This window comes from Pseudopodoces humilis, chromosome 3 (genome assembly GCF_049639895.1).
Source record: "Pseudopodoces humilis isolate 2021_Gansu_Grassland_sample_001 chromosome 3, ASM4963989v1, whole genome shotgun sequence".
Lineage (NCBI taxonomy): Eukaryota > Metazoa > Chordata > Aves > Passeriformes > Paridae > Pseudopodoces > Pseudopodoces humilis.
In genome coordinates, this window is record NC_142202.1 from 111,975,029 (window position 1) to 111,987,524 (window position 12,496).

The 12,496-nt window shown below is 42.4% G+C and overlaps 1 protein-coding gene across 5 annotated transcripts in view; it reads left to right on the forward strand.

Moving 5' to 3' along the window:
• KIF13B (kinesin family member 13B) overlaps positions 1–12,496 on the forward strand; it is a 120,125-nt gene that overhangs the window by 7,415 nt on the left and 100,214 nt on the right. For all 5 annotated transcript variants that reach the window (XM_088053906.1, XM_014257636.2, XM_088053907.1 and 2 more), the window contains exon 2: positions 5,824–5,917. In XM_088053906.1, the coding sequence (XP_087910032.1) occupies positions 5,824–5,917 (94 nt within the window). The remainder of the gene's footprint in view (positions 1–5,823; positions 5,918–12,496) is intronic.

Sequence of the window (12,496 nt, forward strand, 5' to 3'; positions counted from 1 at the left end):
CATGTTGGTAGATGTGAAGTACAAGTCAAATTACTGTATTTTTGTCAGAATTTATCACTGTGTCTTGTAATCAATTCTGTAAAAGTCCTTTTACGCTCTTTTTTTCCATATAAGCCCTCGGCATTATCATGTAGATGGAAGTTATTTTCATATTCACTCATCTCCTCAGTTAGTTTTGCCTTTATTTGTGTTGGCTCCTACATAGCAAAGGGCAAAGAGAAAAGTCACCCTTGGGAATCAAATATTGTCGGGGAAACTTGAGGACTTGTTGTCTTTGAACTGGCTTTCACATTTCTTTTTCAATCAAAAAAAACAACAGAAAACCCCAAACAACAACCTCTCATTGTTTATAGTCGATTTGTGTGATAAACAAATATTTTAAGTCACCATTTAAACATTGCTCAGTGGTTTTGCTATATGCTTTTCCAGACCAAGAAAGGTAATGAAAAACCAATTGTAATTTCTTATCCAATGCAACTTGACGGCTCAGGCCACAACATTCCAGGTCTAACCTCCATGGGAATGTTAATCTCCTGAAAATCTACTGGCAATTTAAAATATAAAATTTCTATCGTCTGTCTTCACAGGAGATTATTTTAGCTTTTGTATTTGGGGCCAATTTTGGCTTATGAGCTTAGGAGAGGCACTTTAAACCTTTCACATTTTATTTGTTATACTTCAGTTGGCTTTGCCAGCTTTTGTGAAGCTCTGCAAGGCCAGTTGTTCTGGTTCCCAGTGACTCTGTAGAAGCTTGAAGCGCATCTCCAAGGGGTCCTGAGGTGTCACTGAAGGTACAGCTGCCCTAAATCTGATAGTGGGATCAGGAGGCATCTGAGACGACTATTATTCAACCTGTTTCATAGCACCATGTCTCTGTTTCAGTGGGGTTTAGGATCAAATGGTATTTGAAAGGGCTGGAAAATTGTCAACTTTCATAAACTAATTTCTTAAATTGACATCTAATGGAAAAGTTTATATGGAAATTGAAGCTCTTGATTAACTGGGAAGTGCTTTCCCTTAATTCATAGAAATCATGAAATAGTTTGGGTTGCAGAGGACCTTAAAGCTCATCCCATTCCACCCCTGCCCTAGGCAGGGACACCTTCCACCATCCCAGGTTGCTCCAAGCCCCACCCAGCCTGGCCTTGGACACTTCCAGGGATCCAGGGACAGCCACAGCTCCCTGGGCACCCTGTGCCAGGCTCTCCCCACCCTCCCAGAGAACAATTCCATCCCAATATCCCATCCCTCTGGCAGTGGGAAGCCATTCCCTGTGTCCCGTTCCTCCATCCCTTGTCCCAAGCCCTTCTCCAGCTCTCTTGTAGCACTTTTAGGCCCTGGAAGGCTGCTGCCATCTTATACAGTGTGAAAAAATAGGGAATGTAAAGTGGAAAATATGGAGTGTGGCATAATTTGTAACAGACTTTTCATCTATCCTGGCTGTACTACTAAAAGCTCTTACTACACCATGCCCCCCCAACCACTAGTTTAAAACCTTGCATACCCCCTTATTTGATGTATCATTGTTCATTTTAAGATTATTTCAAGCTGCCCTGCAAAAGCCATCTCTTAGGATCATTTTGTTTGGGTCTGAAATGCAGTGACCTGAAGTGGGATGGTTTTTAGGGTGGTGGCTGAGGAAGCTGCAGTGTCACCACTTGGCAGTTCAGGTGTTTGTGTTGTGCCCCCCCAGGCAGCCTCTAGAGTTGGGTACAACATTACCCAACCTCTGCTGTCAGTAGTTGCAGCCAGTCCATGAAAACAGCTCCCTGCCTGATCCATAAGCAAAGACAGAAATTTCCCAGAGGTGAAAACATCCAGCGTTTTCCAAAACACCTCTCTGCCCTTCCTCCAGGATTCACACACACTCCTTGTCTCTGCCCCAAACCTGATTAATACAATTTCAAGTGGCACCTTAGCCAGTGTTTCCTAACTCTGTTGTGGAAAATCTGCTGTGGTGAGTTGATGATCACCTGACATGGTGACTGCTGTACAGGGGGATTGGAAATTCTTCCCTGTGGTGGGAATGGGCCAGTGCCCACTCAGTCCACTGTTCCTTGGAGTGCTAGGCTGCTCCTGGCTTTGCTTTTCCAGCTCTCTCTTGCTTGCTGGCTTTTCCACCCTGTTTGAAATTCACTGAATTTTTGTGAAAAAGCCCAAAGCGTATATGGGGAGTGAATTATTTTTACAATGCCCACAATGCTTTTATCAAAGGCATTTGAGAAAATGTAATAATTTTTAAAGTAGTAATGTGGGATTTACGCAAGTGTGGTTTCAGCTATGATCTACACTGAATGCCAGTTTTAGAAAAGTCTTGTGAGGAGTTGAAAAATCAAGGGAAAGGGGAAGGAGAGTGACTTCCTTCAACCCCCACCTTCCAGTTTCACAAGTAAAATAAAAACTCATCCAAGGAACTCTCTGTGATCAGCTTGGACACAACACTTAACTATTATTCTTGCACTCAGCCCAGCTTTGCTTAACACTTCTACAGCTGTGAAATGTAAATGTGGAGAAGTGACTCAGATAACGTCTTACCCTTTCATTATGGATGTCACAGCTCTCTTACTCTGAAGCTGTGAAAGAGATTTTCGTTCTCTGCAATGAATGGTTCTTGATGTTGAACGTTTGAGTTTTAATTCTTCAATGAGGAATTAGCTGATTAGTTTCTTGATTTGATGAAGCAAATGAGTAGTTGATTGTGTTTGCTCGGTAATGACTGAAGGCAGAAGCAGGTTAGCAATAGTAATAGGCGAGATTTTGTTTGAGGTGCAAAATTTGTGATGAATCTCCAAAGTTTGACAGTGAGCCACTTCTGTCATCTTTTAATTTCATCTTTAATTTCTGAATTTCATGCTGCCAGAAAAAAACCACACCTGAATAGTTGAAGAAAATGAATACCAAACTTTGACAAGCGAGTCCTTACTACAGGACAAATTAATTGGGGTGTTTGGATGTGCATCCTTATGATCTTATCTTGGTGCATCCCAATTTTTTCTTGTTGTTCAGGAGCAGCAAGTACCCAGCTCACCTGGGAGACACTGAAACTAGTAAAAGTAAGGGTGGAGTCCTTGTGTGATCATATCCAAAAGAGCAGGCAGATAATTTGACTATAAGGGCAACCTGCTTCAATGATATTAAAATTTTAATGAGGTGGAAATGATGATGATATAAGTTTCAGCAGTGGCTAATGTAAGATTCATTTCTCAGTGTACAGGAAGCATTAAAGAATTCAGAAATTTGCCAAAGAATGTAATGGAGCCAGAATTTGAAGGAAGTGAGTGATGTGCTGTTCAAACAGGATTTAAGCTGTTTCTTCAGCTGAAAGGAGAGTTTCCATGCTAGCCTCTGGCCAAGGTAACTGGGATAAACAGCCTTAAGGCTGTCTGGATCCAGACCCAGCTTAGAGGCTCAGTGTAGCTGTTTCTTAGGGGTTTGTTTCATGTGACACCATGAACTGGTGGAGCAGTTAATCTCTGCTGGGACAGGATCTCTCCCAGCTCCTCTCTTCCCTCTGCACAGGTCTCCCCACCTGTTTGCATGGCCAGCCTTTCAGTGGGCTGCTGGAGCTTTCCATAGGGTCTGGATACATCCATTTTCCATGCTGGGTAGTTTTCTGCTGTTGAAGTGATGTGAGATGACTTACAGAGGATGTGCTGAGCATGGTAGTGGCAGAAGGTGAGCAACAGGCACAGGAGGGAAGGACTGGAACCTCTCTGGAAATAGCTGCTAGTTTGGCTCACCAAATCTTCCAAAGCCGTGTAACGCACCAAGGTGAGGGGTTTTAACATTACCTGTGTGAGGGTGATAATCAAACAAGGCATGTTGCACAGGACAAATTGGCTTTGAACCTTTTTTCTTGTGAGGACATTTGGCTTTAAGGGCCAAGAATTCTTATGCTGACTGTGTGCTTTTTCATTTGACAAAGAGAGGTTTGATGAGCGCTGGTAACATGGAGTTCACTGGGCAGTCATGGTTGCGAAGCCTGCCATGGGTGTTCTCTCTCAAGAGCTGCATTAAAAAATGTGCCAGAAACCATGCTGCTTGCAGACCTTATGCTTTGCATGAGGCAGGTAAAACCCTTCCTGAGGAGCTGGGAAAAGCAGGTCGGTGCAATACAGAGCGTTAATCACTAACCAGCCAGACCAAGATAAAGTGCCTTGTCGGATATGGGACGTACGAAGACCGTGGTTTCATCTGAGCAAGCATATGTTGCATATTAATGGTAGGTAAATTGGCTTTCAGGGTGTGGGGAGAAATTAAAATAAACACTGGCTTCTGGAACTCGTCTGGCTCTTCCTCCTGCAGAGGCACAGTGTAATAACAGAGGAGCAGTTCTGCACAGGAAAATTTCAGTTTCATGTGACTGCCTGCTTTGGCCAATCCTCTCGAGCTTTGGCTCTCTTGCTTTGTCAGGTAGCAAAAAGGCTGTAATATTACTTTCCAAAAATATTCATGGAACGTTATTGTGTCACTTATCAGGAGAGAGAAGTCTGCAACATGCTGTGCAATAAGATCTCTTATTGCAATGTGGTCTCTGCCTGAGACATTTCCAGACTGAGTTTATAAGGTGCTGTGAGGTGAAAGAGCAAGTACAGGTGACTGAGGAGGAAAGAGCAGAGATGAAGGAGGATGAGGATTATAATTAACATGATTAGACACGAGCGTATTTGGGTGATTCAGCTGAGGTGCTGAACCCTGTGTGGAGGTTATTCAGCGTAGCCCCTCGTCATCCCAGTGTGGGAGGGTGTGAGCAGTGTGTCATGGCCATCGGAATCAGCGTCTGGGAGCTTTTTCCAGGGTTAATGTCACTGCTCAGGGATGTGTTTGTGTTCAGGCTCCATGTCCTGGGTGTCTAGCAGTGATTTAGGGTGTGAACAGGGTGTCATGGCCATCAGAATCAGTGTCTGGAATCACTTTCCAGGGTTAGTGTCACAGTTCAGGGATGTGTTTGTGTTCAGGCTCCATATCCTGGGTGTCTAGCAGTGATTTTGGGTGTGAGCAGTGTGTCATGGCCATCAGAATCAGTGTCTGGAATCACTTTCCAGGCTTAATGTCACCATGCAGGGATATGTTTGCGTCCAGGCCTCAAGTCCTATAGCAGTGACTTTGTGTGCAGGCTGTGTGCTTTATCCCATACCTAACTCCATTTGTCACTGGGTGGGTACCTTGGACTGCTGTCAGTGTTATCTGAAGCTTTTATTTTGCTTGCCCTGCCTCTACGGCCGAGAATTCTCACACACTCCAAATATCCTCATTACTCATAGTCCACGTCCCACTGCTTGGCGTCACTTGGGAGAGCTGGACTTGCCGGGAGCCTGTGGGGGAAGGACAAGCCCTTTTCTACGTGCTTGCACCTAAATTATTTTTGATGGGACTTGAATTTCTGCGAGCAGGTGCCCCAGGACTGACAGCTGGCACCGTATCACAGCAGTGGCCGGGGAAAATGTGCTGCAGATGGCAGGGGCAGCTTTCCCTGTGAGGCATTGAGGGAGCAATAAGAAGAGCTGTCAAAGTGGTAGCAAGCCTAAATGGTCCTTTTCCCCCAGAAGAAATTTCATACCGCCCTTGTATATGCGGGTTGTCCTTCAGTTAAACCCAAATGCTTTTTCTTGCTTTGAAAAGAGTTCTTGCTTTAAAGCTGGACAGAATCCATCCTGTCAGAATATCCCTAGAAGTGGAATTTGGCAAAAGTCCTGTTTCTTTTCTCTGGCTGATGGGTGGCTGTCAGACTGCATGAATAAATTTGGTGTCTGGAGGAAGTAATGGTGTATATAATCCCAGTGCTTTAGGAGCAGCACTTGACACTCTCTCATTTCTTTATAGAGCTTGATCTGCATACAAAATGTGTGGTGGATGTGGATGCAAACAAGGTTATTCTTCACCCCGTAAACACCAACCTTTCAAAAGGAGATGCCAGGTAAGATTTTTGAATTGGGAAGGTCAGGCTGCATAAATTAAATATGAGTCTAACAACTCGGATATGTAGGCCTTGATAGAAGGCTTTTAGTTAAAAAATTATATATATTCTTTCTGCACTGTAATTGCCATCATCCATAAGATAAGGCTGATTTTTACCAGGCTGTGAAGTTGCTTTGAAAACCTTGAGCATTTTCTTCCTGCTCTGTTAGTGGTTGATGAGTCCACAAACATTCATTTTTTTTTTCTTGTGTGCTGCTATGGGACAGGAGAAATGTAAATCTGCGAAACAATTTGAGCAGAGCACAGTTTGTCATTTTGGAATTAAATTAATTTTCAAAGTTGTTTTCTTATAATGGGTCATGGTGTAAGAAGGTGAATGGGAACATTCTGATGTAGCTCTAGGAGTTTCTTGACAGTGAGGAATTCCATGCACCAAAAATCCGTGGAGAAGTGGCTGAAGGTAGGGACCAGTTTGTGTCGGAATTGCCATTAATCTATTAAATTACTGTGAAGCTGAGGAGTCATGTAGTAAATGATAGAGTTAAGCTTGTGACTGTTAAATTTATTGCTTGATGCAAGCAGAGGAAATGAGAAAATACATCCATGAAACAAAATAATGGTGCAGGAAAAGGCAAAACCTGTTGCTGGATGTCTGCAGTCAATCATCTGTTTTCTGGGGTGGGGGGAAAAGGAAGGTCTTAAGGGTAACAGGAGAAAAAGTCAGTTAAACACATAGAAAAGCTTTGTTTAAATTCTCATGTGACGCTGAGCTGTGTATCAGGGGTCAGTTTTCATTAACTGATCTCTGATAATTTCAACTCTTCAAACCCAAGTGGGTAGTAAATGGAGAAGCGAAGAGATCATCAGGTGCAATATCTACCTTCCATTGTCATTAGCTGAGAGAGATTTATTACAGATAGTGGGACTGGAGCTTTAATAAGCTACTTAAAACCAAACAGGCTGTGTGTGGGGGGGTGTTTTTGTTTATATCAATATCCTTCTCCTCCAGAAACATGTGCATTGTTCAGCTGCCAAAACCCTACATTGGTTTGAGCCTCTAAAAATGGCAGGAAATTGAGATTCTCAGAAGCCAAGTCAGCCACAGCTGGATTAAAAACATAACTCATAGTTTCTCTAAAACATGGCAATGAAATGCCTGGTTTATAGTCCCTAATATGTGTTTAAAAACATTCATGGGGCAGCCACACATCATGCAAATCGTGTCCCTTGGCAGGGGAGGGCTGGGTTGGCAGTGGCTTGAGGTCCCAGACAAGGTGGTGAGCTCAGTGTGAGAATCCAGCGCCAGAGCGAAGAATGCTTCATTTGCATCCTCACAAATGGCCATTGCTAATCTAAGCAGGAAGCATAGGAAATTTATATGGGGTGATTTAATAGGAGAGGGGAAAGTGGAGGCCCATTAACTGCACTGTGGGTTTGCCTGCACACGGTGAGACAACAGATCTGAAAAACACAAGTTGGAGCGGGGAGGGTTTGGAACAGGGTCTTTTTGGAACAGGTTACACCCTTGAGAGGCTGCTGCTGAATTGTCTTGGCTTCTGCAGCTCCATCAAAGGAATCTTAAATATCAGCTTAAGGAAAAGGTTGCAGTTTTGTAGTTGTAGTTTTTCTAAGTCTGGGACTTAATTTATGCTCAGGTTCTGCTTCCGTTTCCAAATTCACCATCAACTGCTTCACCTTCTGTTGCAAAATCAATTCCTTTGGATTTCAGAGTTTTCTGGTGTCTCAAGTGAGCTGAAGGAATTCTGGTAAACCTTTTAACTAAACAGGGAAGAGAAGTAATTAGTACTGTAAATACATAGTTCAGGTGCTTGCAAGGCAGACCAAGGTTTGAAAACCTTCAGCGCTTTGCTGCTTTTATCATTGAGATGCCAGGGCCAATTTAGGAACTGGGAAAAGAATTTTAGAAACAGAGCTCTGTGCTGTCACATCCCCACTTGTCATGAGTCAGCCTTGCTCTGGCAGGGAGTGACATTTGGAAAAACAACCCATGACTTTTGGATTTAAGCATTTTTTTTTTCCCCCACTTCCATCCTCTCTGGGAGAAACCAAGCCTGGGAGATGGGGAGAAGCAAATCCCCCAACTTGAGGTGTGTGGGACCTGACTGTTGCATAGGGCAAATTGTGTCTGTGTAATTGCTGCTGAAACGTTCTCAAGTCTTCAGACTTCTTTCTTCACAAGAAAAGTGTCTATAGCTGTTTCAAATTTGGCATTAAAAATTAAGGAATGTTTTGGAAATCCAGTGATAACTCATGGACCTCACTTTTTCTTGTGTCTACAAACTGAATATATTATTTATACATTTCTCTAGAGACTTGAGGATTAATAAGTACATGTAAAACACTGGCTCGTAAAAGAAGTCTCATTTCATATGGCTGAAAAAAATCCTGTTATTCCTTAACCAAGAAATGACCTCTCCTGAGCTGGAGAGAGGCAGCAGTTATTTTATTGAGCAATCCTTAATGTTGTTGTGCAGGTTTCAGTAACCTGATCACGTACAAAAGATCAATTTTAAAATCCATGGGATGACCTTCAGGCTGGGCAGGCTTTGCTGTTAACCTTGGGCTTTTGGGGGGTGGCTTTGGTTGGGTGGTGGTTTCTCATGTTCAAATTAAAATTACAGAGTGTGGAAATAGTCTCCCTTTTCTTTAGCTGCCTTCACAAAATTAATTGTGACAGATCTTCGAGTTCTGTCACAAATTTCCCCAAATGACCTCTGTAAATCAAAACCTCCCCTCAAGGATGTGAGAAGCTCCAGGGATTCGCTGTGGATGGATAATATCATTAGCATGACTTGTCCCCTCTTTTGTTTGCCTTCCTGAGCTGTCTGCTCCCTCTGCTCTCCCCCTTGCAAAGGTCAAGGCTGAAGTTCCTTTATCTACTCGGGATTTACTCTGTGCTGCAAAGATTACTCACAACATTCTCACTCGGTGGCTGGGGCTTGGAAGAGGGTGTGAACTCATAGTGATTGAAGTGGGTAGAGAAGTCCTGAGCAGCAATTGGAATGTTTATGGGAATTAATTATTTGGAAAATCTCCAAATTGACTCTAATTAGTCCAGGTTCCTTTGTAGCCTTTTATTTTTTTTCTTTTTTTTTCCTTTATTTTTTTTTAACTATCAATTTGCTTATGTGCTAATTTTGCATCTCCCATACAAGACCTGTTAAAAAGATTAAATTTATTTTATTTTTTTTTTACAGATCAGACAAAGGAGGTCTATTCTGTCTTGCAGACATAACTGTAATTGATGTGTAACTGATATGAGCTCAGAGATCAGTGGTATATCAGTCTGGCACAGCCCCGTGAATCAGCCATGGTATTTGTAAAACAAAGCATTCATTAAATCTGCCCAGCAAACCACCTCTGAGCCTTTTTATTAAGAAAAAAATGCTTAAAAATGAAACAAGTGCTGACTTCACTGTACTTTTGTTGCAGTCTGTGGTTTCTAGCTGCTTTCCCTCTTATTTTGCAGAACAGAGAGATTCCAAAGACTGGCACAGGGTAAAAAAAACTCTTCCAAGGAATGAGTGCAGCTAACTGGAGCTGACAAGTGTGTTAAACCAGGCTAGGTTTTTCCTCTTCAGCTATTGCAATGTCTTTATAATTAGTGCTTTGTAGTAGATAATTCAGTAATTGAGGATCTTTATAAAAGATTTGCTTTTAAGTTATCTGTTTCTGGATTTAAACCAGTTTACTTTTCTATACCCACACAGACAGTTTATTTTGCTCATCAAGTCGTGGTGCTTAAACTCAGTTTGGTTGTTTTTAAAGAGTTCTGGAAATTGAGAAGGGGTCTGTTGTTCTCTTAGGCTTGAGGATTTTTGTAGCCTTGCAGCAGCTGAGCTCAGTGATTTCTGCTTTGATGAGGAACTGGGTGAAGCCCAAGTATATTTTACATAGGAAAGAATATTTTTAGAAGACTCTTCTGCCATTCCAATTCCCGTTTTCTTTCTGAGGCATATGACAGTCCTGAAGAATGTTGTGAGGAGATGGGGTTTGGAGCTGGGATGGTGGGAAATGTACCTGCCCATGGCAGGGGGTTGGAATGGGATGAGCTTTAAGCTTCCAACCCAAACTGTGATTCAAGTGGGTAATAAATTGGTGATTTCAGGTGGATGATGGACTTAAGGCAGCGATTGGGTTAAAATGAACAGCCCAGTGTGTTAAAACTTCCTGGAATTTGTCTTTGGACTGAAGTTTCCTTCTTCTTACAAAGCTGAAGAAGATTTTATAATCCTTTTGAAGAAATCAAGATTAGGGGCAATTCAGACAGAGTCCTGGCAAAGATTTAGATACTGAGAAAATGCTACCAGAAAACAAGAATTTGGGTCTCAAGGACTAAGCAACATTAGTTCACTCTTTTTTTGTCGGGTTAAGTGCAAAGTGGATGAATGGTAACAAACACACGTGACTTCGAATTTAAAAACAAACATATTGGTTGCTAAAAACTGGAATGGGGTGTTCTTGCAAGCCCACACAAGCTCCCTGTGCTCTCTGTTAGCCAGGAATCCCGTGCTGCAGAGGCAGGATAAGCTCCTGCTTGGCACAGCCTGAGCAGTTACACAATGTTGGGTCTGCCCAGAGCAAGGTGAAGCTGCCTTTCACCTGCCTGGGGTGTGTGGGTGACTCCTTAGCGTGACTCCAGAACTCCCCTTAAAGCTGATAAAAGCTGGAAATAAGTCGTGACTTAGCAGCTCTTGCTGTGTGGGGTGTTAGAGACCTTGAGCTCCCTCAGTCATAATGGGAAATGGGAATTTTAGCATGGAAATGCCCGAGTGGTGAGGTGGCAAAACTGAGTGTAATTCGATTTCTTGTAAAAAATTATAGGTAAGGGAGTGTGTTGATTGGGGTAAAATAAATATATAATATATAAACAAATAAATGGGGTCCAACCCCCATCTCCTCACAACATTCTTCAGGACTGTCATACGTCTCAGAAAGAAAACGGGAATTGGAATGGCAGAAGAGTCTTCTAAAAATATTCTTTCCTATGTAAAATATACTTGGGCTTCACCCAGTTCCTCATCAAAGCAGAAATCACTGAGCTTAGTTGCTGCAAAGCTACAAAAATCCTCAAGCCTAAGATAACAGACCCCTTCTCAATTTCCAGAACTCTTTAAAAACAACCAAATTGAGTTTAAGCGCCACGACTTGATGAGCAAAAAAAACTGTCTGTGTGGGCATAGAAGAGTAAACTGGTTTAAATCCAGAAACAGATAACTTAAAAGCAAATCTTTATAAAGATCCTCAATGTACATTGAGTGGAAATACAATGATAAATTAAAAAATACCTTTGCGATGTGACAAAGTATGTATACCATTGGAAAAAAAATACTGTGTATATATACTGAAATATATGTATTTCAGTGAGCTATACAAGGAATATATGTGGAATGATAAGCAAAAATTCCAGTTAAAGAGGGGTTTGGCAAAAGTTGAGCACATCATGGTCCTGTCTATCTGTGCTCTCTATGTTACAATTTTTGCATACAAACATCCATTTGCCTCACAGAGTCAAGATGCATAGAGGGGAAATGCTGACAGGATTATATAGATGTTCTTAAATAAGTAGATATCTATGAACTGGAAAAGTTGACTAGTAGGAGTAACCAGGAAAAACTGACTTTTAAAAAATAACTCACGGCAGCAGGAGCGTGTTGGGGTGCAGACTTCACTTCCACCCTAGGAAAGGATATGCAGAATCAGAAAAGGACGTACTGGATCAGAAAAGGAGTCAAACGTATGAAGGCATTGCTATTTATGGAATAAATAATAATAAATAATCTGCTGAACTCCACACTCCCAAGAAAACAGGCAATTATTGGTAGAGTCATGGAGAAATGCCCACATTTTCTTGAAAATCACCCAGCATCCTGCCTGATGTTAGGCAGGAACCACTTGGAGAGCTGTCTCATCTCAGGCATCTGTGTCCCCAGCTGTTCCTGCACTTGGCTGGGGAGTCTCAGCTGTTGGGCACCACCAGAAATGGAATATTGGGCTCGCTGAACCATTTGCATGCTGTGGTACAGTTGCTATTTGACAGCAAAGCAATTTAAAGGGAGAAATATTGCTGTCTTTAAAGATGGGTGAAAGCTAATTGCTGTGCCTTTGCTTCTCCATATCTTTCCTGGCATTGTATTAATTCTGTATAAACCGCTCGGGGTGGGGAAAATTCAGATTAGGACGTGTGGGAGGGACACACAGCAAGCAGGAATGGCTCCCTTGGCTGAGGTGTCACACTGAACCATAAAATTCTGAGAATGGAAATTTCTGGGTTAGATGTTAGCTCAGTGTTGTCATCCAGGGAACAGATTTGTGCAATATTTTCATGTGCAGCAATGTTCCAGGAAGCTGGAGGGGGCAGGGAGCGTGTGTGGATTCCTGAGGCCGAGAGCTGACATCCAAAAGAAAGGGAAGTCTGCCTCTCTTGACATCTAAACTGGTGGTTTTTGGGCAAAGAACAGCTCACAGGAAGTTCATGTTTGCAAAAACAGCGCCGTGAGATTTTCCTGCGCTGCCAGCTTGGCCTCTGTTGCATCCCTGCTCAACTCTTACTTCA